General features: G+C 49.5%; 1 protein-coding gene across 3 annotated transcripts in view; it reads right to left on the minus strand.

Moving 5' to 3' along the window:
* Positions 1-26,052, minus strand: part of IGF1R (insulin like growth factor 1 receptor) — a 224,543-nt gene extending 198,491 nt beyond the window's left edge. For all 3 annotated transcript variants that reach the window (XM_036232021.1, XM_036232022.1, XM_036232020.1), the window contains exon 1: positions 25,312-26,052. In XM_036232021.1, the coding sequence (XP_036087914.1) occupies positions 25,312-25,405 (94 nt within the window). In that variant the 5' untranslated portion in view covers positions 25,406-26,052. The remainder of the gene's footprint in view (positions 1-25,311) is intronic.
* Between the last annotated feature and the right edge of the window lie 752 nt (positions 26,053-26,804).

Here is a 26,804-nt window from a genome sequence, read left to right on the forward strand (position 1 = left end):
GGTGATGAACCCAGATACCTAAGCGTCTTCCTTCCCATGAAGCCCCCAAGGTCAAAGCAACGCCCACCGCAATCGATGAAAACCTCCTTATAAGTGGAGTGACAGCAGATGGTGGCCGCAAAGACACAGGCAGAAAGGTAAGCATTGAACAACCAGGTGTGCGGCGTGCGTCAGGTCACACGTGAAAGGGGCACGCAGCATCTGTCTTTGAGGAACTCGGGGTCTATCGGCAAAGCAGCTCTGCAAAGAGACAGAATCCTACCATGAACGAAGTGCTATGGACACTTAAAAAAGGAAGTAATTACTTCTGATTTTGGGGGGGCTTGGGGAAGGAGAGGAGGGAGCATGAAACAAAGAGAGCTCCGGCAGGTCTAATCAAGAATAAAAGAGAAAGATGGCTAAAAATAGAAATGAGAAAACAGATGCTGAGGAAATAACACCATAAAGAAAAGACGACACACGAGTGAACTGTAATTTTTTTTTTGAAATTGATGTGTTGGAAATTTTTAACTTACCAAAATTGATCCAAAACAAAAACAAACAAACAAACAAACAAACAAAAACCCAGAACAGACCAATACCCAGGGAAGAATTTTTTAAAGTTGTGACAGAACTATCCATTTTTAAAAGCATCAACCTCCAGCTGTTTAACAAATGAGTTTTTTTTCCAAACCTAAAAGGACAGTGTATTGTCACACTATATAAACCGTTACAGAGAAGAAGGTAAAAAAAAAAAAAAAAGTCATTAATTCATTTTATAAAGCTAGCACAACAAACCTGATAGAGAAATCTGGAAAAGATGGCATTCAAAGAGGACCATAAAATTATTTTACTTAAATGTAGAGATGAAAAATTCTAAACGCAGTGTTAGCGAACCACATTCAAATAGCAATCTAAACAGTCACCCACCGTAACCGAAAATAGTCTAGCTCCACGTCACACTAATAAATATAACAACAACATACGAATCTACATAGATCCCAGAACGGCATCCGATGACATTGGACACCCACCCCTAATAAGTCGCCCATGAAAACTAGACAGTTCATCCTCCAATGCGATGTCAAACAAGAAAGATCGCACACTTACTGAAGAATATCAGAGGTGTCACCGTTAATATAGGCCTCGAAAGATAAAGATGCTCATGATCAGCATTTAATACTATTCTGCACATACAGGCCAATGCAAGGAGACCCTGCGGCCAAGGCCGTTTGGCCGACTCTACCCCCAAGGCAGGCCCGCTGGCCGCCTCCCGCCTCCTTGTCACAGGAGCCCCTGTGACTCGGTTCTGACACGAGACAGAGGGGCGGTTGGCTCAGCAGAGCTCGCTGGCATGTCATCCCACCCTTCTGTCCTTTGCCTTTACCCCCGTCCGTCCCCCCGCCCGAAACCCAGAATGTAACATCTGGAGGCGCAGGGGCCATCCTGTGACCGTGAGTACGAAAGGTACGTGGATGGATGAAAAAGCACAAGCCAGGAGCCCTGTCCTCCTTGTCCTTTTTGAGCACGTGGTGGTGGCCACAGACCACTTCCCTCTAGACTTCGACTGGAGAAAAATCAGCCCTGATTGCTTAAGCCTTTATGAGTCGGGTTTCCTGGGATTTGCAGCCATTTAAATTCCTACATGACACATACCTGCAACAATTAAGAGGTATGAGTTCTGGGAAAATGGAGATGAAATTATCCTTATTGGTTATCAGTGATTCTCTGCATAGAAAAAGCAGAAAAGTCAAGTGACAAAATTCTAACTAACGGCAGCTTAGTGGATAGAGACAAGATAAATATACAAAATGCCATAGCTTTTCTCTCTCACACGCAACCGTCCGTTGAATAAGGGAGATTCCTCCCACACTCGTGACAAAAAATGTTAATTACCTAGGAATAACCCCGAAAGAAAAGTATAAGACCTCTATGCCATTCTATGATTTCTTAATAAAGAAATGTGAATAAATGGAGAGCCATGAAATGTCATTGAATGAGAAGTCCAATACCGGGAAATGGTATTTTCTTCCAAATTGAATGACGATCATGACACAAATCCAATGGATTGATTTCTCTTTTGGGAAAGTGGCGAAGAAAACTTTCAAAACTAAAACAAACACACACAAAACTTCATCTGAAAGAACGCTTCAAACATTTTTAACTGAATGGAGATTCTTTCTATACTACTATGCATAAGAGCACGATTTTACCACAAACAGCACGCAGATAAGGGGAAAAAAAATAGCTTTGAATAGATCCCATCATATAAGATGTATTACATAATCCAGGGAAGAATAAAAAATAAAACAAGCACCATGCGGGGAAAATTGAATGATCAACAGGGGAGCTACCCCACTCTGTTTAAATATAAAATAAATCCTAGAAGCATTAAAGAATTAAAAGAAAAAGATGAAACATAAACTAGACATGAATAGGCATGATTAAATTTAACTGATTTTGACATGAGTATAAACTTTTTTAGCAAAGGATTAAAGACCATAATGAAAAGACTGTTATTTTGTATTAAAATAAACAAGTTAAAGGAAAAAAAAAGCAAACCACAAGAAATACTTGTGATACAGAAAACAGAATAAGACCCTTTTATAACAGAAGTCTACACAAATCCATAAAAAAATGCATTGATAAATAGCCCAAATAAAAAATGAAAAAAAAATCGGTAAAAGATCTCAGCAAGATTTTTTTTTAAAAAAAGAAATTAAAACAAGTAGATAAAAAAATGTTTAATGCTAAAATTGCAAGGCTCAATGTAGCATTCAATACTGGTAAGGAATATGAGTAACAGGCATTGGGAGCTTAAACCAGGAATTTTCTGGAAAGCAGTCTGGTGATATTTATCAAGGATCGAACATACTGCACACTTAAAAATTCCTAGTGCTCCATGCTTTTGACTTTCAGGAATCTAACTTGAAGAAACAATCACATTAGTAACAATACAGAATCATTTTAATCACATTTTTAATGGCAAAAATCGTAAAATACTTCAACTTAGCAGTTCTGGAATCATAATTTTAATTTTCATAATTTCATTAAAGACCATATTCCAGGTGACAAAAATAGAATGTGACCGATGAAAATTCGCAACGTGATACTAAGTAGGGAAAATCAGGAATCGAAACTGGACGGCATACCATCAAAAATATACAGATACACACATAGGTTAAAGGGAAAAAAGACCTCAGAAAAAATACAATGAGACACTAACAATGGTTACCTCTGCATTGATTGACTAAAGATGATTCTTATTTTACTTTTTCCTAATAATATTTTCCAATTATCCATTAATAACCATTCTCTATTATCATTCGAGAAAAAAAAAAAAGCAATAAACGTAATAAGTGTAGTGTAAGGTAGCAGGCAAATGGGTCCCTAATTAAAGGTTCATTGCTCATCACAGTGGCACATTATCTTTAAGCAGGTCAAAGATGTGAAACTGGCATATTGTCATTTGTACACGCGACCGTTGAATCAACTCTCTGAGTCACCTGCGCGCGCTCTGTGGGCCTAGACGGGAAGCAATGGGCGTGGAAGGAGGCAGGAGGCTTTGCTTGGGTCGTGACCTTGACCATGATCTTAGAACTACTGAACCTCCATTTCTCCAATTCACGTTCACGGGACGCCCACCATAAGCCAGGTGGCGGGGACATGTATGATTATCACCATTTAATAATAAATTCTGCTTCGATGCAAAAAAAAAAAATCGGATTCAATTTACAGAGTCATTATTTTAAAGTGTGTCCAAAATTCACTCTCCCCAAAAGCTGAGATTTTTATCATTATTACTTTTAAACCTACAGATTTGCTAGAATCTATAGGTAGCATTAACATTTTGACCAGAGATCACTATTGACTTATTCTGTCAATTCAACTCAGCTAACTAAGTCCTCAGGACGCCCTTCACTAGACCAGAGACCCGTGATCACACAGTTTTAACAAATGTTTTTTAGAGAAATTACAACCAAAACGGAAATTTCGCTCACTGGATGAAGACAAAGTTCGCGGGATGAAAATCTAGGAAGATGCTAGGTTTCCAGGAAGAAAAAGACACTGGCTTGGAACACACAAAATACAAAACTTATTAGGAAAGTCAGGCACACGGGGGAGGGGGGTGCTTATCTCGTATCTGCACATTAACTATTTCGCAGAATGAACAGGGCGGCTTTGAACAGCAATTGCCCATCCGTTAGCTCAGAGCCCCCAGCTCGCAAGAGCTCTATACCCTCAGCAGAAATGGCAAAGACACCTTTGGCGGCCAGAGGCGAGGCCAGGAGTGGGTGGCCATAATTGCAGAGCGTGTACCCTGCATGGGGAGAATCCAGCCACCGCGGCCTCGTTCATTGCAAACCTAGGTGTCCCCAAAGATGTTTTGTAAGGCCGCTAAGTGTTAAAGGTCTTTCTGCTTAAAATAAGTAGATAAAAAGATAAAAAAAAATAATAATTAAAAGTTATACCTAGGGATTCAAGAGGGTTTGTTTTTTTCCAATTTTTATTGAGCCTCCCTGCCCCATGCACCCCCTCCAAAAAAAAAAAAAAAAAAAGCTAAAACAGACAAAAATAGAGAAAACAGAAAGACATGTCTGCTATTTATGACCTCTAGAAATAGTCATCCAGGAACAGTACCTGTCCCCTGCAGTACATCAGTCAACCGCATCGTAGGACACTTTTTGGCTAAATCCACACTTTTACGTAATGGAAGGGGTGGATGGGATGGGTGACGTGTGACCTTCTGTCATCTACTCGATGGCGTGGGGTCTTTCGCCCTCAGCCGCAGGACTCATAAACATCCCCATAGCTTTTCACATTCGCAAAGTGTCGTCTGCATCTCAGCAAGTCGTTTAAAAATAAACACGAACATCACGGGGAAAACGATCGGCATTGTTGAAAACGGCTGGCCGACTCGCTATTGCTTGGATTATACACACCATAAAAGCTAGGGAAGAAATTAACACTTAGCCTGTGCACGTCTGGGCTGATTCAACCAAAGTCTTTTAACTTATCACCTTCACACGGCCTGTCTAAACAAAATGATCTCGAGAATTCCTTTGAAATGGCCCAAACAAGAGCCTCGACTTGCAAAGCTATTTTTCAGAGCTCAATAGTACAGCGACAGGAAGTAGGACTTCTGAAATGGGGATTTTGCTATTTATTTATTTTTTTTCTTTCAATGGCTGCTTTTGAGAGAGTGGGGAAAAACATCTATAGGCATTACAAATCCTGGAAACTCTGAATCAAGAAGCGGGGGGCATGGCTCATGCCGAAATGGCCGAGCCTGAGAACCTTGGCTCTTTTATGTGGTCAAGTCTCCAAGGGCAGGAATTTCAGAAATCTTAGGCATTTTGCATTATTTTCTGAATCTTAAAAGAATTGAGACTTGAGAGAGAAAGGCCAGAGAAAATTAACAAGTAAGTCAGACGCTAGTTTTCTGGCCGCCCCACATACCTTGCCCCCGTAATGATGGGCTCAGTGGGAACTCGCTGTCTGCAGATGGGGTTTTGCTTAAGATGTCACTGATAAAGGGGTGAGACGGGGTTCAGAGTTTCCAGCCCCCTTCATTCCTTCTCAGTGCTGAACTGGCAACAGACTCGGGACCCTAAATGTTTCACATTTCGAAACACCCTATAGGAGGTTAAAAACAATGGTCGCTTTTGTTTCCAGAGAAGACTATCCTGGATCGATTTTGCTAAGTCTTGAGGGAAACGCAGAGGCCCAGGCACAAAACTGCATGAATGCTTTCGGACCTGCAGTTTGGAGGGGGGGGGGGGGGTCCCAGCTCTCGCTGTAGCTCCCCGTTTCCAAGGGTGCTCTAGCCACGGGCAGGGGTACTCGAGGACTGTTTCTGCGTCAGGGCAGGACACCCACCAAATGCCCGCACGGCGTTTATTATGCTGGTCGAGGGGAAAAAGAGGCGTAGGCATCCTCCTTTCAAAAGCATTAACGACTCTATCAGAAACTTGCCCCCCTCCCAAGTCCTGGCGATTTCGGCCCCCGAGAGCTACAGAGCTTGTAAAGCACTCTCAATTATTTGCTACAGAAATCGAACGTTTACCAGCAGGTTATATCGGATGACAGGCTTTAAAATATGTCGATCTGGGGTGAAAAAAGCAAAGAAAAAAGGAGGAGGAAATAAAGTCCTTTGTACTTACTCGTGTCAGAGGTGATAACGTGGGACGCCTTTTCCTGCGTCCTGATAGCGAGTGTCATAATCGGACACAGGCGGACACAACCCGGAGGGCACGCTCAGGACCCTCTTTCTCTCCGTCTCCCCAAAAAAGCTCCGGGTTATTTCACAAAGACCAGTAGCCTCCAGGCTATCGCTTTAACTTAGTACAGATAAGAGAACTCGTGTTTCATGGACCCAGAAAACAACCGCATCCCTTTGCGTGAACCCCCAAGACCACGCCCCAGTTTGCCCCAGCCTCGTCTCCCCACCACAACGAACCTCCTTCTCCAGCCTCTCTCCGAGCCCCATTCCGCATTTTTAACGTCCTGATTCTCCGAGCACCTCCTCCGGGAGGTCTCCAGGATGCCTCCAGCCGCCAGGATCTGTTTCCGTAGGCCTTTCCCACGCTGCTCATTCATAAAAGCGCCCGGTCCTACCCAGCAGCCGCAGACGCCTCATCTCCTCACGCACGCCGTGCGCTCTTAAGGCCGGGGCTGCGTTTTACACACCAACCTACCTCCTGCGGGTCTGGACACTCCAGTGTGTCCCTCTCCAGCTGCTACGGAACCAAATTCTCTGCACCCAGCTCAGCTCAGCACCCCTCAGGCCCCCGACCTGCCTGTCTGCCGCCCGCACTCTGCAGTCACAGCGACGCCAACCCCTGCGGCTCTGCTGCCCAGTGCAGCCGCCTCTGATCTCAGCCCATGCCCTCGGGGGCAGGGGAGGGGCACCCGGGGCCAGCCTGGCACCAGAGAGGAAGCCAGAATGAGTGAACACAACCCACTACCCCTGCCAGGAGCCGGGGGACCCGTCGCGCCCCGCGAGGCTTCCCCGGTAGGTGGCCAGACTCTGACCGAGTGGGCTGCACGGCCAGCCCCAGGCTTGCATCCCTCCATCTCTACATCGACCTGGCCAGGCTGCCCAGGGGGCCAAGGGGCTGTGGGTACAAGCGCTTGACCCACTGGGAGATGAGGGGCCTGAATTTCCCGAGCCAAGAACAGGAGGGTGCCAGGGTTTCCGCTGTGCCCCGTGTCTGACACGCTCTGCCCCGACACCTCACCCTCAACCCTTCTGTCCGTCAGTCGGTGAGAATCCACAGCGGCCACGCGCAGAGGACCCTCAGGGCGGCATTCTGACCAGGACAGGAAAAAGGTGGCAAACTGGTCTTCAGCTCTGAGCCCAGGGAGGCGGGAAAAGGATCATGGTTTCTCCCGACGTTCACTGAACATTCAAACGGGGGGGTCGAGGAGAAAAGCTCGTGTGGGCTTCCTTTAAACCCGCCGCACACATGCCAAGCGGCATGATAAGAAACACCCCTTGCAGGTTGCGGATCAGCAGGTAAAGGAGCTGACCGAGTCCTGAGGAAGCCCAGAGCTCAGGCAGCAAGCCACACGCCAGGATCCTGCGTGACGGAAGCCCTAAGACTGGCTCATCCGCCTCTAAACTGCTCACAGGATTAACACGAAGGCCTGATCAATACTGACTTTACCGTCCCGGGAGTGACTCATTGTTAAATCCTACCCGGCTTAAAACTCAGCTGTGAACAGAAACAAAACAACGGAATAGCAGAGTCAGATTTAAAATAGCAAGTATGACTTATAAACAGTGAACGCTGATAAACAACGGACGGGCATCTCCCCGGCCGTCTGGGTTGGCTGAGAGAGGAAGACCCACTAAGCGCTGTGAAGGGGCTGCAGCGCCAGGTGTGTCCCGGTCATTGCAACGCCCCCCCCCCCCGCCCACGATGGTGGTGACCCGTTTGCAAAATAGACCCTAGGGAAGGGGAGATGGGCCACCATCTCCTGATACAGCTGACAGGTGTGTGCTTGGCCAAGAGACGGAGCTTTCAAAAATCTCAGAGTTAAGTTGTCCTGGCATCTAATTCCCCTCCGTGTAGCCACTGCCCGACTTAAAAAACTGCGATTTCTTTATCTAAAAGTGGGGACATGGGGTCACGTGAGATTTCCCAGTCACTGAGTCCCTCTTGAACCGCACTGACTCTAAGAAAAGCAATGGGGTCCTCAGCAGACAGACGATGCCTTTCAGACACCTGGCCAAAGCGGCCGAAGGCAAACGTGTCGTCTTGAAAACGTGTCCTTTTAGGGACCGTATTCCACTTAATTTTCCAGAACGAATCTGCAACCAACTCTCAGCCAAGAAAGTCTACACTACAGACAGAGTCCCGGCCTCGAGGAGCCTTCGCTACAGCACGTTGTTCCATGACCACCTCCACATTCAGATGCCGAAGCCCTGCCCCCGAGCTGGATGGCCTGAGGAAGTGGGGCCTTGGCTTGGATGAGGTCATATGGGTGGAGCCCCCATGGTGGGGATTAGTGCCCTTCTGAGAAGATCATTCTCAGATCATGCTCATTCTCATTCCATGTCTATCTCTATCTCTGTCTGTCTGTCTGTCTGTCACCCCCTCCTCCTCCTCTCTCCCTATGCCACTTGAGGATCCAACGAGAAGATGCCCATCTGCAGACCAGGAAGCAGGTCCTCAACAGAAACCGGATCTGCCAGCGGCTTGACCTTGGACTTCCGGCCTCTAGAACTGTGATCGATGAATGTCTGTTGATGAAGCCCCCGAGTCAATGGAAGGTCATTTGTTCTCACAGCCCGAGCTGATGCCGACATCCCCACGGCTCTCTACGACGGCATCAGCGACCCCAGGCAGGGGGCGCGTGACAACACTCCCTGCCCTGGGATAGACAAAAAACGGTCACTTCGGCTTGCTTCTGAGATTCCAGGAAAATGCCAGTCCAACTTCTGGGCTCAGATGAGCTGCTGTTGGCCAGTTTCCTACAGCCAGGCAGGCTCAGCTGCCTCCCGGTCTGGTTGGAACTGAGCAGGGCCAGGCCCCTGAGCTCAGAATCCCAGATGAAAACTTAGTACAAAGAGCCAGCCCGAGAGAGAGTATCTCCTGCTGGAGTGGCAGGCCTGGCCTTCCACAGGCAGGGCATGTCCTGTGCTCTCGAAGCCTCAGTTTCCCCTCCTGAAAAGCAAAGGCCCTGGTGTTTTTCTCTGGTTGGGATGCTCCTGTTCTTGCTTGCAGAGGTCAGTCCCTTTCCTTCAAGGCTCCTTATGGAACGGGGGAGGGAGCGAGTCGGTTTGTGATAAAAAAAAAAAAAAAAAAAAAAAAAAACGGAGCTGTCAAAACAAATGGAAAACTTCCCCTCTCATCCGCGAGGGAACCGAATATCTAAACAAATCTCTCTGCTGGAAAAAAAAAATAAGAAAGTGAAAAAGCAATCACGTGTCACGTGGCTGATTAATAATAAATTTCCTTGGCGACCAGATGAGCACGAGAGGCCGGCTCCTGACTCGCTTCCTCTGAAAGGAAAACATTATCTGCGATAATGTTATCTCATTAGTGAAAACAACCTGTCTCTGGTGACTCAGCTCAAATCTACGGTTTTCGGCGAGGCCTCCCCTGACCTCATGCGTCCTCCACTGTGTTCATGTGGCACTTGTCACACCCTCAGCTCAGCTCCTCTGCCCTGGCCGCCACGGGTGAGGCTGGGTCTTCTGAAATCTGTCTCTCACGCCGCCCCTCGGGGCACACACTCAGGGTTGAACCAACTGAGAAATCTTGTCTTCTTTTTCGATCACGGCAAAATAAACCTGACATGAGATTTCCTTGTTTTAACCATTTGTGCAACTGCCGTCACCGTCCATCCCCAGAACTATTTCCATCCTGCAAGAGAGACACTCCGGACCCGTTAAAACAACAACTGCCTAGTCCCTCCTCCCTGCCCCTGCCCCTCTATGAATTTCACTCCTGTAGGGAAAGTGGAGTCATACAGTGTGTGTGTGTGCGTGTATGTGTGTGCGTGTGTGTGAGCGACTGGCCTATTTCACTTAACGCAACGTCACGAACGTTCCTCCATGTGTAGAACATGTCGGATCCTTTTCCTTTTCAGGGCTGCATAATATTCCTCTGTTTGTACATACCGCCTTTTGTTAAATCATTCTCCCGCTGATGGACGCTTGGGTTGCTTTTGCCGTTTGGTTATGACAAGTCATTATCTGCCGCTACGAACACGAGTGTGCAAGCATCTATTTGACTCCCTGGTTTCGGTTCTTCCAGGTATATACGCAGAAATAGGACGGCTGGGTCAGAAGGCAATTTTAAGTTTGGTTTTGGAAGAAGCGCCTGTTTTCCACAGTGACTGCATTTACCTTCCCATCTGCAATGCACGAGGACCCCGATTTCTTCACCCCCTTGCCACCACTTGTTATTTTCCATTTTTGATCCTCGCCATCCTAGTGGGTGTGAAGTGGCATCTCTCTGTGCATTTCCCTGATGACTAGCGACCTTGAGCATCTTTCCCTGTGCTTGGCGGCCTCCGGGAATACGCTGTAAACCAGAGGAACTGACTCTTCTTCCTAAAAGAGCTTTTTTCACAAAGGAACCATCACTGTTTTATTACCTTTGTTAAGTAAGTGGTTTGGATTCAGAACACATCTCCCTTAGAAATAACCACCAAAGGTGACGGTTCCCTGAGGGGATACCCAAGACCACCCACCAGGCTCCTAGAGCAAGATGAGCCTGAATCCAGGCCCTGGGAAGCAGAGACCCTGTACCGCCCAAAGAAGCGGTTCCTTCTATTCTAGGTCGGGGTCCCTAATCCCCAGGCCATGGACTGGTACCAATGTGTGGCGTCAGGAACCAGGCCACACAGCAGGAGGTGAGCCGCCAGGTGGGTGAGCAAGCAAAGCTCCATCTGTACCTGCAGCCGCCCCCCAGCGCCAGCATCACCGCCTCAGCTCCGCCTCAGGTCATCAGGCGTTAGATGCTCATAGGAGCCCCGGTCCCTGGTGCCACAAAGGCTGGGGACCTCTGTCCTAGAGGAAGGCACAGCCTTCCTAACCAGGTGATGGTTCCATGTCTGGCTTTCCACCCCTGACTGCGCCTTCTCCAGCCCCCGGAACCCCAGGCCCTGAGAACTCCCACACCCCGCAAGCCGTCCCACGAGAGCCACAGGTTCTCAACTTGCCCTGCTCCCCACTTAAAATCTTTTCGTTTTTCCGGATACGTAGATGCGTGCTTTTCAGATCCGAGGCTATGACTCCCAGCCCCGGTCCTTCTGCTCTTGACCGTGCAGATCTGGTTCGTCCCCAGAAGACCACGTGACCCCGAATTACCTACTGATCCCGGGGTAGGAAGAGAGGGCAGGGATTACAGCACCCACACCGGCACGTGAACGACCCCTTTCCGTCGCTGGGCCCCCTGACACTTGGGCTTTCTTGGGATCCACACGGCCCCTCCTCCCCTGGAGGCAGAGGGGACACGGGAGGGAGGCGTGGTCGGAGGGAGGCGTGTCTGAGCCCCAGGGAGGGGAAGGCTCACCGGGGCTCTTGCGAAGCGAGAACCTTACCGCACGGGGCAGAAAAGGCAAACGGAGCTAAGCGCAGATCATCAGAAGCCACACGTCTGCAGGAGGGTTTGTTTTCTCTGACGGAAGTAAACAACTTCTAACGTGTGTCTCCAGCGCCGGTGACAGGAGCAGCAGCTAATCGCCACCCTGTCCCCGCCCCGAGCTTACGTCAGGCGCTGGGTTCTGAGGGATTTACATTCATGTGCTCATGAAATACCTGCACCCCTCCTCTGAGACGGAGACCATGATCACCTCCCATGTTACAGGTGAGGAAACCGGGCAGAGAGAGGTCATCAGGGGACCCAGGTACAGCCCGTGCAAGTTCTCATCGTGAGAGGCTCTGGGCTCTAATTCGGATCTCAGAGAGAAACCTGGACCATCAAACACGATTGTGGGCGGGGAGCACCTGCGATACAGGAAAAGGCATCCTTTTCAGGTGGGGAAGAGATGCTTGAACTCTGCTGGCTCAAACAGGGGAAAAATGATTTAAAAGTCAGAATTCGCTATGCTGATATCAAGACAGGAATACATATGGCCCCAAGCCAAGTGCTGTGACCATCCCAGAAAGCCTCCCGCATTACTGTGTATTTTAATATCATTTGTCTCGTGAAAAGTCTTCTACTAACATCAGTCTCGGGCTCAGGACCAGCCGCTACTTCTCAGGGAGGACTGCAAGGTGCCCAGCCGAGTTAGACACATAGATCGACCTGAGTCAAAAAGCACCAGCAGCAAAGCCCAGACCTGGACCGAGGCTGGCACCCCCTTTTGGGCAAACCCCTCCTCCCTCTGCCCTGTGCGGTGAGGGCTGGGAAGAGCTCAGTCCACTTTGCCAGCACTGCAGGGGACAGGAGCTCAAACCCATGCCAACCACAGGACAACGCCCAAGGCCACTGGCCGCCCCAGCCCAGGGCCACCCTGGCCCCCCCCGACCCAGCTCGAGTGGGAACCAGGGTCTTCTCCAACCCAGGTGCTCTCAGGAAGTTAGGGTGCAGGGTTGTGGCAATGAATTTGAGTGCTCACCTGTAAAAGTTTAGCTTTCACTGTGAAGAGGGCAGCAGTGGATTCGGAGTAAGGAACAGTATCGCTCCGGTCATTTTAACCCCGGTGCTGGACCCAACCAGGTAGCCCTGACCAGGTGTCCCTCCGCGGAGCTTTTCCGGGATGCAGAGTGGACTCACTGCCCCACCCCACGCCGACCCCACCGAGAAGAGCAGCCCTCTACCCCACCCCACCCTCCGCTCTTCATCAGGTCCCCTGTGCACCCAGAAGGCGTCAAAGCTCCTCTCTCCACCCATCCCCCCACCCCTCCTCTGGGGTGCTGTCCCCTTGGGCCCCGAGAGGCCGACATTCCATCCAGGTGACACTGAAGTCAGATGTCCTTCCTGGAGCCTTCCCAAGCTCTCCCGCAGCTGGGCGACCCCACCGCCTCCAGCTCCCACACTTCTCCCACCCCCCAGCCAGCCTCCCGCCTTCCTGCCCGGGACCGCTCACCAGGAGCCCGACTTCTCCCAGCTGGGGAGCGAGCTCCCTGCGGGTGGGGGGCATAGATCATGCCTGATGCTCATGCGCTCTCCCCCGGAGCCAAGAGCAGGGCTGTGTCCGCTCCACCACCCACCTCTGTCCCTCCTCCTCAGGCACGGATGTGACCTTGAAATTAAGGATCCCACAGAGCCAGCCCAGTTAACTTGATGGGGTCTCTTCCAACACAGAGGCAGCCTGGTCAGAGGCGAGCTCAGACTTCCTGAACTCAAACCTTCCCAAAGAGGAAAGAAGGTCTGTCTTTGAGGGGTGACCATGCCCAGTGCTGGGAAAAGGCTGGACCCCCAAAGACCGGCCGCCTCGCACGTGGAGGAAAAAGATAAAAGCATCCGTTTGCTGGAGACTCCCTACCTGTCGGTCCTGCTGGGCGTCTCAGGTACGGCGTCGGCAGGGCTCACACCATCCCAATAGAGTGGTATCATCCCACAATACAGATGGGGACTCTGAGGCCTGCAGCCCCGCCCTCCGTTCCCCCCCCCCCGCACTTTCCCTCCAGACGGGGAGACGGCGGTGTTGGAGGGGTCGGGGCATGGCAGGCGGCGCCGTGCACACACGCGACCCCCACCGACACCGGCAGGTGAGACGCAGGCGCCGCGCCGGCTTGCCCAGGTGAACCCACGGCCGCCGCGTCTGACGGGCGCGCGGCGTTCTTACAAGATTCCCTTTTACGAGCTACGCTTGAAATTAACATGCCAAGTTCAAATGATTGTGTTTACATCCTCTGTAAGAAGTAACCCGCCTCACAAGTCTCCTCAGGAGCACGAAGCTTTTAACGATAATCTCTTAGGTGTTAATTATGTTCAGGAGTCCTCTTCACACCCCTCTAGACAGTGAACTTGGGGGGAGGGGCGTAAGGGGAGTGAAGCAGGGAGCAGGGCCTCACCTTCTACGAGGGCATTCAAGACCCTGACCCGAAAGAAGACAGGGCACTGAAGTGATCAGATAAATGCCTTTGAGATTGGCTACTGCCCCTGCCCGCATCCAAGACAAAAGGTCACTTGATTCACCGAGAAACCAATGCAAGAACCGGAAGCCAACGTCTGTTCACAGCGATCTTGTCAATTCCCACCACACCTTCCTGCGAACTCCGTGGCTCTCCACCTTGCGTCTCGGGATCTGCAGGCTGGAAAGTCTGTGGCAGATGATGACCCAGGCCCCTCCCATCGCTCAGAAGGAAGAGGGCCAGCGCACAGCAGCTTCGGAGGCGGCCCCGGCCTCTGCCATCGGCCGCATCTGAAACCGCCACGCCGCAGAGCCCCGCCTGGCTGCCTACTTTCACTCAGGCGCCCAGATCCACCTGGTTTCAAGCCCTTGACCAACTCAAACTGGTGCCGATGATTGATTCATTCTGTCTTATCCGGAGGAAACTTACAGACCAAGGGCTCCCCCCACGGCGATGAGGAGACCCCGACACACGGCTAAACTCACGAGTGACCTTTCCGGAAATTCTCAGAGTTTCATTCACCTCCATATGTAAAAAGCCTGACAAAACAATGATTTTAACAATAATCGTATTGCTCTCACGTTCTATGTAGGAGTAGCTAGTGTGATCAAATGTTTTAGCTGGCAAAATGAAGATTAATTTGTTGTAAAGAATCTATCAGAGCAAATGGGGTGGAGGCACAGAGTTTCTTCCTTTAAGAAGACTTCTGTTTCTTGAGTCTTCCTATGTGCCAGGCACTGAGCCAATGTCCTGGGAATCCAAAGGTGGGTGAGATGACATGGCACCTTGCCCTTCCTTGACCAGTCGGTATAAAAAGAGTGCCATAGGACCATCCACGCAGAATCGAGGCCACCAGAAAGGGCGAAATTGCAGCTAATTCTTAAAAGAATTTCCCAGAGGATAAACGGGCCCTGTAGCTGTCCCAAGCAGAGGGACTCCCACCTGCCAAGGCAAAGAGACTTGAATGAGGACAGCCCGTTTCAAAGACGGCCGGAGGAGTTGTTCAAAGTGTCGAAGATAATGGCGGCTTGCATTTCTCTCTTGGAGAGCCGAAGAAATGATTTCCAAATTGAAAACAGTAAAAGGCAATCACTGAGAAACAAGTCTCAAACTTGCGAAATGTAAAACTGACTAACCACCTATATGCTAAACACAGTTTCAACAAAGAAACTGAGAAAGTGGATGCTGAAAATACCAAAAAGTCTGAAACCAAATACAGAAAAATTCCTAACGCAATACAGCCAAGGTGAGACCCCCAAACCAGTAATGGAAATGTGTGTTGCTATTGCCTATTAGGATTTCTGGCTGGCGAGAATCTTAACTACATCAAATGGCCCAAGAGGACACATATAAGGATGATAATTAACGGGTGAGTTACCACATATCTAAATAGAGCAATGGGAAGCAAATATCTTGGTTTATTTTTCAAAATGAATCGGTAGAGTTTTTTTTTTTTTTAATCCCTCATCTCAAAAGGAATCGTTTAGAATTTTTCATTTAGTCGAGTCCTGTAAAGACATCTCAAATCCCAAATTGTAAGACGCTGTCACTTCGCCAGTTATTTAAGACACCTAGAGGGACTCTAAGCCCCTCCCGCTAGCCGACAGAGCACAGCAACCTGGATGGCAAACCATCGCCCACTGGTCACTTGAGAAGCCTAAAGCCTCCGCGTTTTCCTGCCACCCATTACCAGGAAAGCGAGGTCTCGGGGAAGTGGGGGGGGGGGGCGGCGGAGGCTCACGCACTTCACCCTTGGGGCATTGAGAGGCTGAATTTCCTTTCCGGCCACTAGATGGCGCCTCTGTATAAGTGAGCTGGGCAAAGTGTACACTGGACGCGTCCGGGGCGCCGGGCAGAAACTGACAAATGAAAGGATTAAGGGGAAAAGCGTAATAGACAGGACTCTGAAACGGAAGGTGAACGTCAGAGGCTGGCCACTGTTTCCTGAAAAAAAAAAAATGTAAAATGACACAACTGTGTTCAACAAGCAGAAATGCAATCCCGTTAAAGCCCCGTAACAAAATTAAATTTTATTATAGAACATTTATTGAGCACCTAGTATGTGCCAGGCCATCACATTTCAGTGACAAGGGCAGTCAGTTATCAAGCGTGGCCTATATTTCTGGCACTATGCAAAGAGCATCTCTTTTTCCAGGCTGTCTCATCCTTAAGAGAGGTAGCAAGCTAGTCTGAAGGGCTTAGTATACACCAGCCCCTGTTCTAACCACCTGACAATAAGAATTAATTCGCTTCCTTTTTGCGAATAACTGTAGGAAGTAGGTTTTATTCGAACTACAGTTTGTCACAGATGAAGAGACCGAGGCACAGGAATATTCGAACATTGGCCTGAGATCTTAGTTACTCAGGAGCAGAGGTTCAAACTGAGATCTTTACCTCCCACTGCCTCCTACAGCCTCAGAAAATGACAACAGCTAAGGTACAAGACAAAGCAGATCACTGTACCCAGCACAGTCGTGGTTACGGAGTCAAGAAAGAGTGACAGGGAAGTCGGGGCTAGAGAAGTTGGGGTGATCCAGAAAAGCTTCGTGAAAGAGAAGGAGCCACAGTTAGAAATGAAAGGATGACATCTTGGATCTGTTCAAACCACAGGAAGACATTTGGGGGTAAGGAATTCAGACTCAGTGTCCTCCCGCCTTTCAAGTTAAAGCTGTGTCCCTATTTCACAGATCTGTCTGAAACCCAGAGATTTTTAGAAATGAAAAAAATGACTCTGGCCCCCACCCCGGGGGGAAAAAAAAAAAAAAAAACATTTCTGACATCAGTCTTCTAAATACATGGGAAAATGGATTTTTTTTTTTTTTAGTTTGTTGTTTAATGAGGAGAAAAATTCTCCCCGAATCATTTTCATTCTCTCCCTTTCTGGTGAGACTCAGAAAAGCTAAACAACTTGTTCAAGGCCAAAGAACTAATTGGCAGCGAAGGAGACGGCAGAAGCAGGTGACCTTGAGCACGGCAGGAGCAAACGCACGCGGGGTGCCGTGGCTGGGCCCACTCAGCACAGGGCCAAAGCGCAGCCGCTGGTGAGCACTGGGAACGACCACGGGATCCCTACGGCAAAGTCCCGTTGAGCGGCACTGCAGTCCAATCAGGAGGGGCCTGGAACTCGATTCTTGGACCAGGATCCAGCACCGCAAAGGGCACGTGCTGAGAACCGGGGGCTGGCGACCCTATCAGACCCGAGGGATGGCGCCGAAGTCGGAGCGGCCGGCTCGGAGGCCGACGGAACGTCTCCGCGATCACTCACGTTGGGTCTGGGCTGGACTCTAGCTAGGGTGTGGCCAGAAACGGGACAAATCGGAATAATTCCGAGTGACTCAGTGAGGTTGAAAGGAAACATTCAATTTGTCGGTCTCCCCAGAAAAGGATGGTTGGAGAATTGAAATTTAACTAGGAATTCCAACCTGATCCAACTCATGGTAGAAAAGTCTTAACGGAGGCAAGGCAAGGTAAGGACCCCAGAAAACACCCTGAGACAGCGTTTTCTGTAAACTCCCCCGTGCTGGGGCTTGACCTGCGACATGAACTCATGAGCCACAGAAATCGGATGATGGGACCGAGGAAAGGGGCCGATCCCTTTGCTCATTTGTGCTCACGACAGTCTGTGCTTCTCTTTCAAATCCTGAGTCTGTGAGTTTGGTTATTATTGTCCCTGAGTAATGACTAATTATTTGGGTATTATTATCACCCTGAGACCCAGGGGAATTCGGTGGGGAAAATAAATACAGACATCGCTGATGAATCTGGGCACAAATGATGGGGATTTTATAATCTAACCACAATTAATAACGAGTGATTTAAAGAAAATTATTGTCAATTGATACAGCTAGGTGGACCATGGACCTCTCACCTGGGATTTTTTTTTTTTTTTTTTTTTTTTTAGGCTTCCTCCTTTTTTTCCAGGCGGTTATAAAACTTGGATACTTCAAATTTGGGGAAAACTGGAAAGCCCCTATATAAAATTCGCCTCTCTTTAATTATCATCAGACTTGTTCCTGAAAGTACTATTAACTAAAATGTGTCTAACTCAACTTGTTGCTGCGCCATTTACTTATAAATGCATTCCCAATAATCAATTTTAGAGAGACAAACCATTGAGTACAAGCGAACCTCAGAGATGCTGTGGGTTCGGTTCCAGACCACTGCAGTAAATCAAGTCGTAATCTTTTTTGCTGGTGAGGAGGAACTCTTACCTTCAATTTGTTCAACGACAACAACAACAAAAAAATTTAAAAATAAAAAAATTAAAAAGCAACCGCTGTGAAACGCAATAAAATAGAGCAGAATAGAAAGAAGTATACCTGTGTGCAAATGGGCATCCCCGATACCTCAGGAAAATTGGAAGGTTCTGCCCTGTAAAATATTTATGCTTTAAGACTGTCAAAATATATTTGTTCTCCTGTGTCAGAAGTCATTTAAAAAGCAGTTTGCATACACCCGAATGATCAGAGTGAAAAATAATCCCAAAGCCAGTTTAAAGAAAGCTGGTGCCTGCTTAAAAAGAACGTAGCTATACAGAAGTATACAAAGCAGGAAAAAAAAAATCATGTATAGAAATACACACACACGATTTTAAACAAATGGCATGTTTATTGTTAAAATGATCACTGCAGTAGATGCCTGTGTTATTCCGGTGGCTAAGAGAATGAGGAGATGAAAGAGTAAAATCTCAAACTCCCCACCCTAGGACTTTTTGGACTAGAAAAGAGGTTCTAAAGTCTTTAAAATATAAATGTTTAAAAAAAAAAAAAGACTTCCAGATTATGATCATGTGAGCCACTTAGGGCAGACACGGCTGTCTCTGCAGTATTACATGGCACGGTCACCTGCATGCACATTTTTCCAATGTGGCCAGCCACCAAACTATGTCAAGTTAGAAAGTGCAGGCTTCAAGACCATCAGCCATTGCGTGCGGGACCAAGTCACTCAGGTCCACGGATGGATATGTCCCAAGCAACTTCTAAACGAAGCCATCGTGAGCGCTAGCCAAAGAAAGAGAGGCCAAAAATGGGGACGAGGGCAGAGCCTGCATGCATCCTCTTTGCCGGTCAAAAAGATGAGCCACGATAACTGTAAAAGTTATTGCAATCGTAGGCACTCGTCTCTCTCATCATAAAAAAGAAAACTACTTTCTGTTGTGTTCCAATAAAATCCGAATAGAAGCCTATAAGTTTTAAAATGCTTGTAGGGGAGAGCAGGAAATGGAAAGAAAAATGTGTAAGTTTTGCTTAGTCTTTTGCTCTTTTGTGTTTTAAATCAACACAGCAGGTAATTTCTATGGTTTGGTTCATCGCCTTAAAAAACTTATATAAGACATTTTACGGTATCAGAACTAATTTTTAAATGTAAAAAAAAAAAAATTGAGTCCGGTAAGCAGTTGACATGTATTCGCTAAGAGAGGAAACAAAAACTAGTTCTCAGTTCAAGTAAAGAAATGTCAATATTTCCTCGAGATTTTGAAATTAACCCATTAACCCAAGTGAAACTGGCACAAGTGAAAAAAAAATAGAAAATCGATCAGCATAAGTGAAAAAAAAAGAAAAAAGAAAATCCTTCAAAACTGATATCTGGGACCTTACGGCATATGCAAAACTGATGACTTAAAAACGGAAAGCAATTTAGTCTTCAAAAATTCAAAAGTCTTGAATTCAAAGATATTGTTAATATTTTGAGTTACGTAAGACCAAAGCGATTTAACAAAACAAAGTTCATCGTGCTGAGGAAATATGCACCTCTTAACATCCTAACTTGTCTAGTAAATTACCAACCATTTTATACCAAACATATGCCATTTTCCGAGAACAAATCAATTCTTTTACAGACCCCTGGGAGTGGGGGTGGGGAAATGCACATATTTTGAAGGTTTTTTTTTCTCTTTCCAAATACTGAAAAATCAGTTATGCTCCCCAAATGTCAACAGGTCTCAGTGTGCACAAACATCGGACCGCCAGGCCGCCCCCGCCTCCAACCCGCCTGCTCGGTTTAAGTCAAGTCCTATCTCTACAAATAACTGGAAAACTTCCTCTTGATAATGTGACACCAAGTACCATTTTCCAGGAAGGGTCAGAGTGCTTCATTCTTTACTCACTTTGTTTTCTTCAGAGCGCTCGGCGTTTTCCTTTAGAACATCTCAGACAATCAAGAAACTACAGACCGAGCATGTGTGCAATGATCAAACACGTGATCACATGCGCAGTACAATCGAGACAGCAGTGTGTCTCTTAGACTTGGAGAACACCTGTCATAAGTTGGCTAAGAAAAACAGTTCAAAGCAAGTTAGCCCTCGGGCACAAATATTTCTTCTACGAACTAGGGTTGATTTGTAAATTGAGTTTTGAAAACAAAGAGGATCACAACTCAGAGAGAAACGTGACTTGTACATTTTACAATTAAGAAATTTTTCAAGAAATTGCCTCTCCTTCTCACCCCTGCATGCTTTTAAAAGCAACAAGTGATTTTAAATTATACTCAATTATTGAGTTTCCTAATGCCTTCAAAATTGCTACCCAAGCAATGTGACAATCCAAAGAAGGTCTGCAACTTAAAACATGCCACACGACACTCATGCACACACCTGTAGCTCCTAGAGTTTGGGCAAAAGGTAACTACGGTAGTGAACATTTTCCATCACAATTGTCATAACCAGTATTAAAAAGAAGGCAGGCCAGCCAATCACAGTGGGTGAGTGTGTCTCCTCTAATGTCATGGCCTCCAGGGACACTGTGACAGGGAAGGCATTAATAAGGCAAAAATGGTGCGCTGCAGCTCAGGCCTCCAGAAGAACACTGGTTTACTTCATTATCTTAAGTCTACAGAAATGTTTTTAAAGGGCCTTTAAGACGTTGTTTGCTGTCTATCTGAAAACTATGTATCCTGCGCTGAGTCAGGAAAAAGAGCTGAATTTTCAAGCAACTTTGTTTCACACGGGAGTATATAAAATACCCCAGGGACAAAAGCAAAGTCCTCTTTCTTTTGTAGGCTCAGGAATTACCTAGCACAGAGTCCAGTGTCCATACAGCAGGTACCCAATAAATGCTGGCTGGATTCAGTTGCTTCTTACCAGCACATTCTTACAAAACCAATGAAACCAGATTTCAAAGGAAGCTACCGTCCCTATGGGATCTCCTTGGCAAAACTCGAAGGCAACAAGTGAAAATGATACAGTTGATTTTCATTATTGCTCTGACCTTGCAACAATAAGGATAGGAAACACTGTTATTAGTAAACTAAGCCTTAGACAAAGGCCAAAAACAAATGTAAACAACAATTATTCTCTAGGTCTTTTCCTATTAAAAGGCCAGAGGTAAATCTGGATAAAATGTAACAGTTTAAAAACAAACAAAAAAAAACCTTTGTTACATTATAAAATCTTTTGTTACATATGAAATTTAAATTACTATATGCTAAAATAGCTACTGTATCCTACGAAGATTCTTTTTCCTGCTCAGATTCCAAAGCTATGTAAGAAATAAAATAAGCAACAAAGGAAAAAAAAAAAACCCGAGTACATTAAAATGAACAGTTCATCCTGCCTTTACAACCAGGGTCATTAGCATGAAACATCAAAAAAGAGAGTGGAAATTCTTCACCATCTTAAAATATTACATTATTTCTTTGTTGGAAAACATATGGAAGAAACTGGAAATACAAAAAGCCACGCAGACTCAGCCCATGAACTCTAATCCTGGAAAGAACAACAGTGTTTCAGATTCAGCTCAGGATTTTACTGTCACCAATCTGAGTCTCGCTAGCATTTTTTTTTTTAAATCCAGCCGTTCAATCCTTAACTGGAACTATGTATAACCAAGGTTCTTTTTTCCTTTTTGTCTATTTCTCCTATGACTGAATCCTGTTAATGACATGATCACAGTATGTTTAAAACGCATGTAATTTTTTAAAAGCATAAGAATATTCAACTATCACTTTTAAACTTTAATTTTCAGTTTGTTGTATTGCTGAAGTTCATGAATCTGGAAAACTCCATAAATGAGACAGACAGACAGACAGACAGACATGCAATCCTGATGGACAAATTTACGTAATGATTTTAGCCTAACTTCTATGTTCAAAGTAACAGAATACATTTTTCAACCTTAGCATATTTCTTTCAAAAAAAAAAAACAATTTATTGGATATAATTCACGTTCCATAAAAGTCACTAATTTAAAGTGTACGAATGAAATTGTTTTAGATATATATACATATTCAGAGACATGCAACAATCACTGAAATCTAAGTTTAGAATACTTTTATCACCCCCAAAAGAAACCCTGTCCACCCATGACCGGCCGCTTTCCATCTCCTCTTCCCCCACCCCCATAATTACTAATCTGCTGTCTATGGATTTGCTTATTCCAGACTTCGTATAAATGGAATCACACAATTTGTGATTTTTTTTGTGACTCGAGTTCTTTCACTTAGTATGTTTTTAAAGTTCTCCCAGTCAACCTTAGCCTATTTCTTTACATATAAGGACTTTTCTAATCCTTCTAACAAATCAGACAGGTATCCCTTTAAGCTTCAAACCCTGACCCACACCCTGTCCCTCCTGAAAAATATCGTTTACTTGCTATTTTCCTCTAAAGTGTCTACACCCTGATTTGCTTTTTAGGACATTTCCAGACTTCTTATTCTGGGCTCTTCCGGTAATAAAAGTCCAAGTCCTTTAAACTGTGATCTTTCGCACCTACGTTTCCCTGAGAATAAGGACAAGACTGTGCCTGGGACTGAGTCCTTTTAATGAGATGGCCATGCTACGTGTAAAATGTGGGTTGATTTAAAAAAAAAATCGAATTATCTAGCTACCACTCAAAATTTCCAAATGTCCTTATTCAGATGCTCTGTTCATATCAAGTATGATTTCATCTGCTTCAAAAGTTTCCAGATTTTCGAAGTTAAGGATTTTGCAAAGAGGAAATACTAATCCCTAATATGCCAATAGGATAGAGAACTAGCATCATCCCGATCTTTATTACCACACTAGGCAGCCAAAAGAATGCGGGACCCTCATAGGACTGGGGAGCTGTTTCTATTCCAGTTAAGTGTTCTAACTCCGTTTGGACGAAAACTTGACTGTACGCTTACAATGAGCGTATCATTTAGTCCTCAAAACTTCAGAGCTGGAGGGTGGGGCAGCTCTTGCGTTAGAATTCAAGAAACCATCTTGAGGATTCCTTCGCCTTCTGGCCTCTCCTCAGATTTTCAGGAACCAACCAATTTCCAGCCATCTTTGAGAAAATGTTGGGCTATGCCGGATCACAAACGTCCATTAAAATACCCCTGCCCCTCCCGTTTTCTCAAGAAAGAAGCGCCTTTCACAAAGACTATTTTTCAGGAGGGATCGCTCCAGAAAACAAGACATCCTATTTTAAAATGCTCGACCCCTACGCCCCAGCCCGAAGGCCATCCACGCTCTTGTGCGTTTCAGGACTTACTAAGATCAAATAAGAAAACGAGAGACACTGCATAGTTCAAAGGCATGCCACCGTAAAATGGATTAACTCTCCTGCCTTCTCGACGATACGTAGCTGTTAAAGGCGATCGGCCCTCTTCTGTGCCCCCCAAACTCCATCTTTAAGCCTCAGGAAGGAGCCTAAAAGCCTCTCTCTCGCCCAATCCAATGAGCTGAAAGTTTCGAAAACAAAGAGCAGGAGAGCTCAGATTTGCGGACGGTCGGGCCTCCGTCCGCGCGCGTGTCGCTCCACGCAGCAAACACGCTGCGTCCACGCAAGCCCCTTCTCACCGCACCACGCGCTCGGCTCTTGCGTTAAAGAAGGCTCGGTTCGCACCGCCTTTCCGAGTTGCGCCCGGGATAGGCGACCCCCGCTGCCTCCCGATTGTCCCCCTCTCTCTCCTCGAGGCTCCGTCGTGATTTTTCGAAGTTAACTGGCGCCACCTGCATACGTCGGCCCCCATGACTCACCCCCCAGCTCTGCGACTGCATTTAAACTTTCGTCGGCATCACGTTACTCCCCCGTCGCGAAAGTACCAGTGCGACGCACTTGGATTTTTGTTTGTTTGTTTTTAGCAGAATAGGACCCCCTCCTTCTCCCTCCACACCCCGCGGGGCCCCGACTTCTCCTGCCCTCCCGCCCCTCGCTTCCCTACCCCTGCCCGCCGCTACCAAAACAAAAGCTATCGCATTGCACGCGCTACGCGTGCGGAGAGATAGAGCTTATTAACTATGTACAAAGGAAGTGCGGGGCAGGGCGGGGGGACGTGCGACGCAGCTCTGGTCACAAAGCCACGGCCAGGGCTGCGCGCTGGCAAAACAGACCCCGCTCCTGCCCGCCGCCGCCGCCGCCGCGGACCCCGGCGACCCTCGGTGTCCCCCGCGCGCGGCCGTGCGGCGGCGGCTACACCCGCGCGTTGCGAGCACGTGTGTGGAAATGCACGTCGGCTCCGACCACACACCCGCTCCCGCACGCGCGGACCCCGCCCGATCGCCGCCACGGGGAGAGCGTCCAGGCGCGGGGCAGCGGCTGGGAGAAGGTCCCAGAACCCTCTGCCCCGGCGGCCCAGACGCGCTCCCGGGACGACGCTGGCTGGCGCGCGGCCCCCGACTTCGCACTTGTCCAGCGACTGCGTGGCGGGATGCGGGTCTAGGCGAGATCGCTCCCCGCACCCCAGAGCCGCACCGAGCGGCCCCGGGAAGCGGGGAACAGGTTGCCCGCGGCGCAACGAGTGAAAGTGACGCGGATCCAAACGGGCGAAGCGCGATGGGCGACAGGAGGCCGCGCTGGGGTGTCTGGAAAGGTGTCCTGCGGCTGCGGGGCGTCTCCGCCCGGCACCTCCCCATCCCATCGAGGGCGACCTGCACCCCACGGGCGCGCGGGCTCCCCGCCGCCGCGCACCGACTCTGCCACACGGCGCGGGCGGCGTCACCGCCGTCGGCGCGCTGCGAGCGCCGTGCGCCGATCCCGGGGACGAGGTGCGGGTGGCGGGCCCGGCCGGGCGCGAACTTCCCCGACGGAGTCCCAGCGCCCGGCTGCGTAGTGTGCGCTCCGGAGGCTTGCGGCCCGCGGGGACAGCGACAGAGAAAGCCCCCGATGCTCTTCCCAGTGGGGGGGGGAGGGGGAGGGGACGCGCTGACTCGGCGCCCGCGGGGCTGAAACTCCCGAGCCTGGGCCCCTCTGCGCCCCGCCCCGCCCCGCCGCTCCCGCGCCCGAGGGGCCCGACAGCTGCGACAGTGGCCCCTCGAGTTTCGCAAACAGGGCGCAGCCCCTCGCAGGAAAAGTTCCCGCGGTGGCCGCGGGCGGCGGGCGCATACTCACTTTCTCCGCTCACCGGCCACAGCGAGAGCGCGACGCAGAAAAACAGGAGCCCCCACAGCGAGGTCGGGGACCCTCCTCCGGAGCCAGACTTCATTCCTCTGATTTGGGACGAAATTCCCCTTTCGCAAAAATAAAAAGAGGGACGGGGCGGGGGTGCGGGGGAGGGAGGAAAAGAAAAAGTCTTCAACTCAAGTGTTCGCTCCCTCTCCAAAAACGAGGGCGAAGGAGACAACGCTGGCAGGCGGCGCGGACGGGGCGGGCGGCCGCTCAGCGCCCGCAGCCGGGGCACAGGGCTCTGGCGAGTGGGGAGCCCGGGGCGCGCTGGGGCGGGCTGTTGGCGTCGTCGGCCTCCATTTGCAAACCCAGAGAGGCAGAAAGGGGGGGGGCTGCGAGGAGAGGGGGCAAAGCGCAAATCCGTCCGGGCCCAGAGAAACGAACCCGAGCCCGGCCCGAGGGGGAGGTCGTCGGCCGCCCGCGCCTCAGCCAAGGGAGGGCGCGACGCAGTTCGCACGATTAGCCCCGAAGTCCCGGGCTTGGCGAGGCCGGCCGCGCCGAGATGCGGGGTGGAAATGAATGAGAGGCTCCCGCTCCGGCTGCTCCTCCGCGCTCCGCTCGCAGCCGCCGCCGCCGCCGCCGCGAGCTCCTGCCCAAATCCAGGACACACACAAAGCGACGGGCCGGCCGCGCCGCGCTCTGCGCTCCCGCCGCCCGCCCCGCGCCGCCGGCTCCGCGCGCGGGGGCTCCGGCTCGCTGAAGGTCAAAGCCGAGGCGCGCGGCGCGCCGTGGAGCTCCCCCGGCGCGGGAGGGGCGTGGAGGGCCCCGGGAGCGGGGCCGAGGGTCTGCAAGCGCCCGGGCACGGGCGCGCCGCGGGCCGGATCGCCGGCGGCGTCCCTCTCACTCGCCCGCCTCTCCCGAGTTCGCCCGGTGCGCTCGCTGCTTCTCAGGTTTTTTTCCCTTTTTTTTTTTTCTCCGCTCAGCGGAGTTAATGCTGGTAAACAAGAGCCTCAGCCTCGCCGCGCCGCTGCCGCCGCCGCCGCTGCTGCCACACACTGGGGGCTGGCGCGCGCGCGCAAGGGGCCTGAGCACACGCGCCCGCGCGCCCCCGGGAGCCGCCACCGCCGCAGCCGCGGCGCGCCCCGGCCGGCGCGCGCCAAGACCCGGAGCCCGGGATCGCAGGGACGTGCGGAGCGGAGCCGGGGCGTGTGGTGCGAGGCGGAGAGGCGCCGCCTCCGCCCCCCCCCCAAACCCCGCCCGCGCGCGCCCTGGCACCCGCGCGCGCGCGCTCACACGCTGTCGCCCCCACCCGCACTGCGCCGGCCACCCTGCACGCGCCCTTCCCTCCCGCAGGACTCCAAAACCAATGCCCCCGGCGCCGGGCCGGGCTGGGCACAGGGGCCGGCTGGGGAGGGGAAGCGCGGAGGGAGCGGGGTGGGCGGGCAGTGCGGTGCCCGAGAGGTTCATTGAAAACAACAGCGCGGCTGGGAAGCGCGTTT

The sequence above is a fragment of the Rousettus aegyptiacus genome, unplaced genomic scaffold, assembly GCF_014176215.1.
Source record: "Rousettus aegyptiacus isolate mRouAeg1 unplaced genomic scaffold, mRouAeg1.p scaffold_m13_p_14, whole genome shotgun sequence".
NCBI lineage: Eukaryota > Metazoa > Chordata > Mammalia > Chiroptera > Pteropodidae > Rousettus > Rousettus aegyptiacus.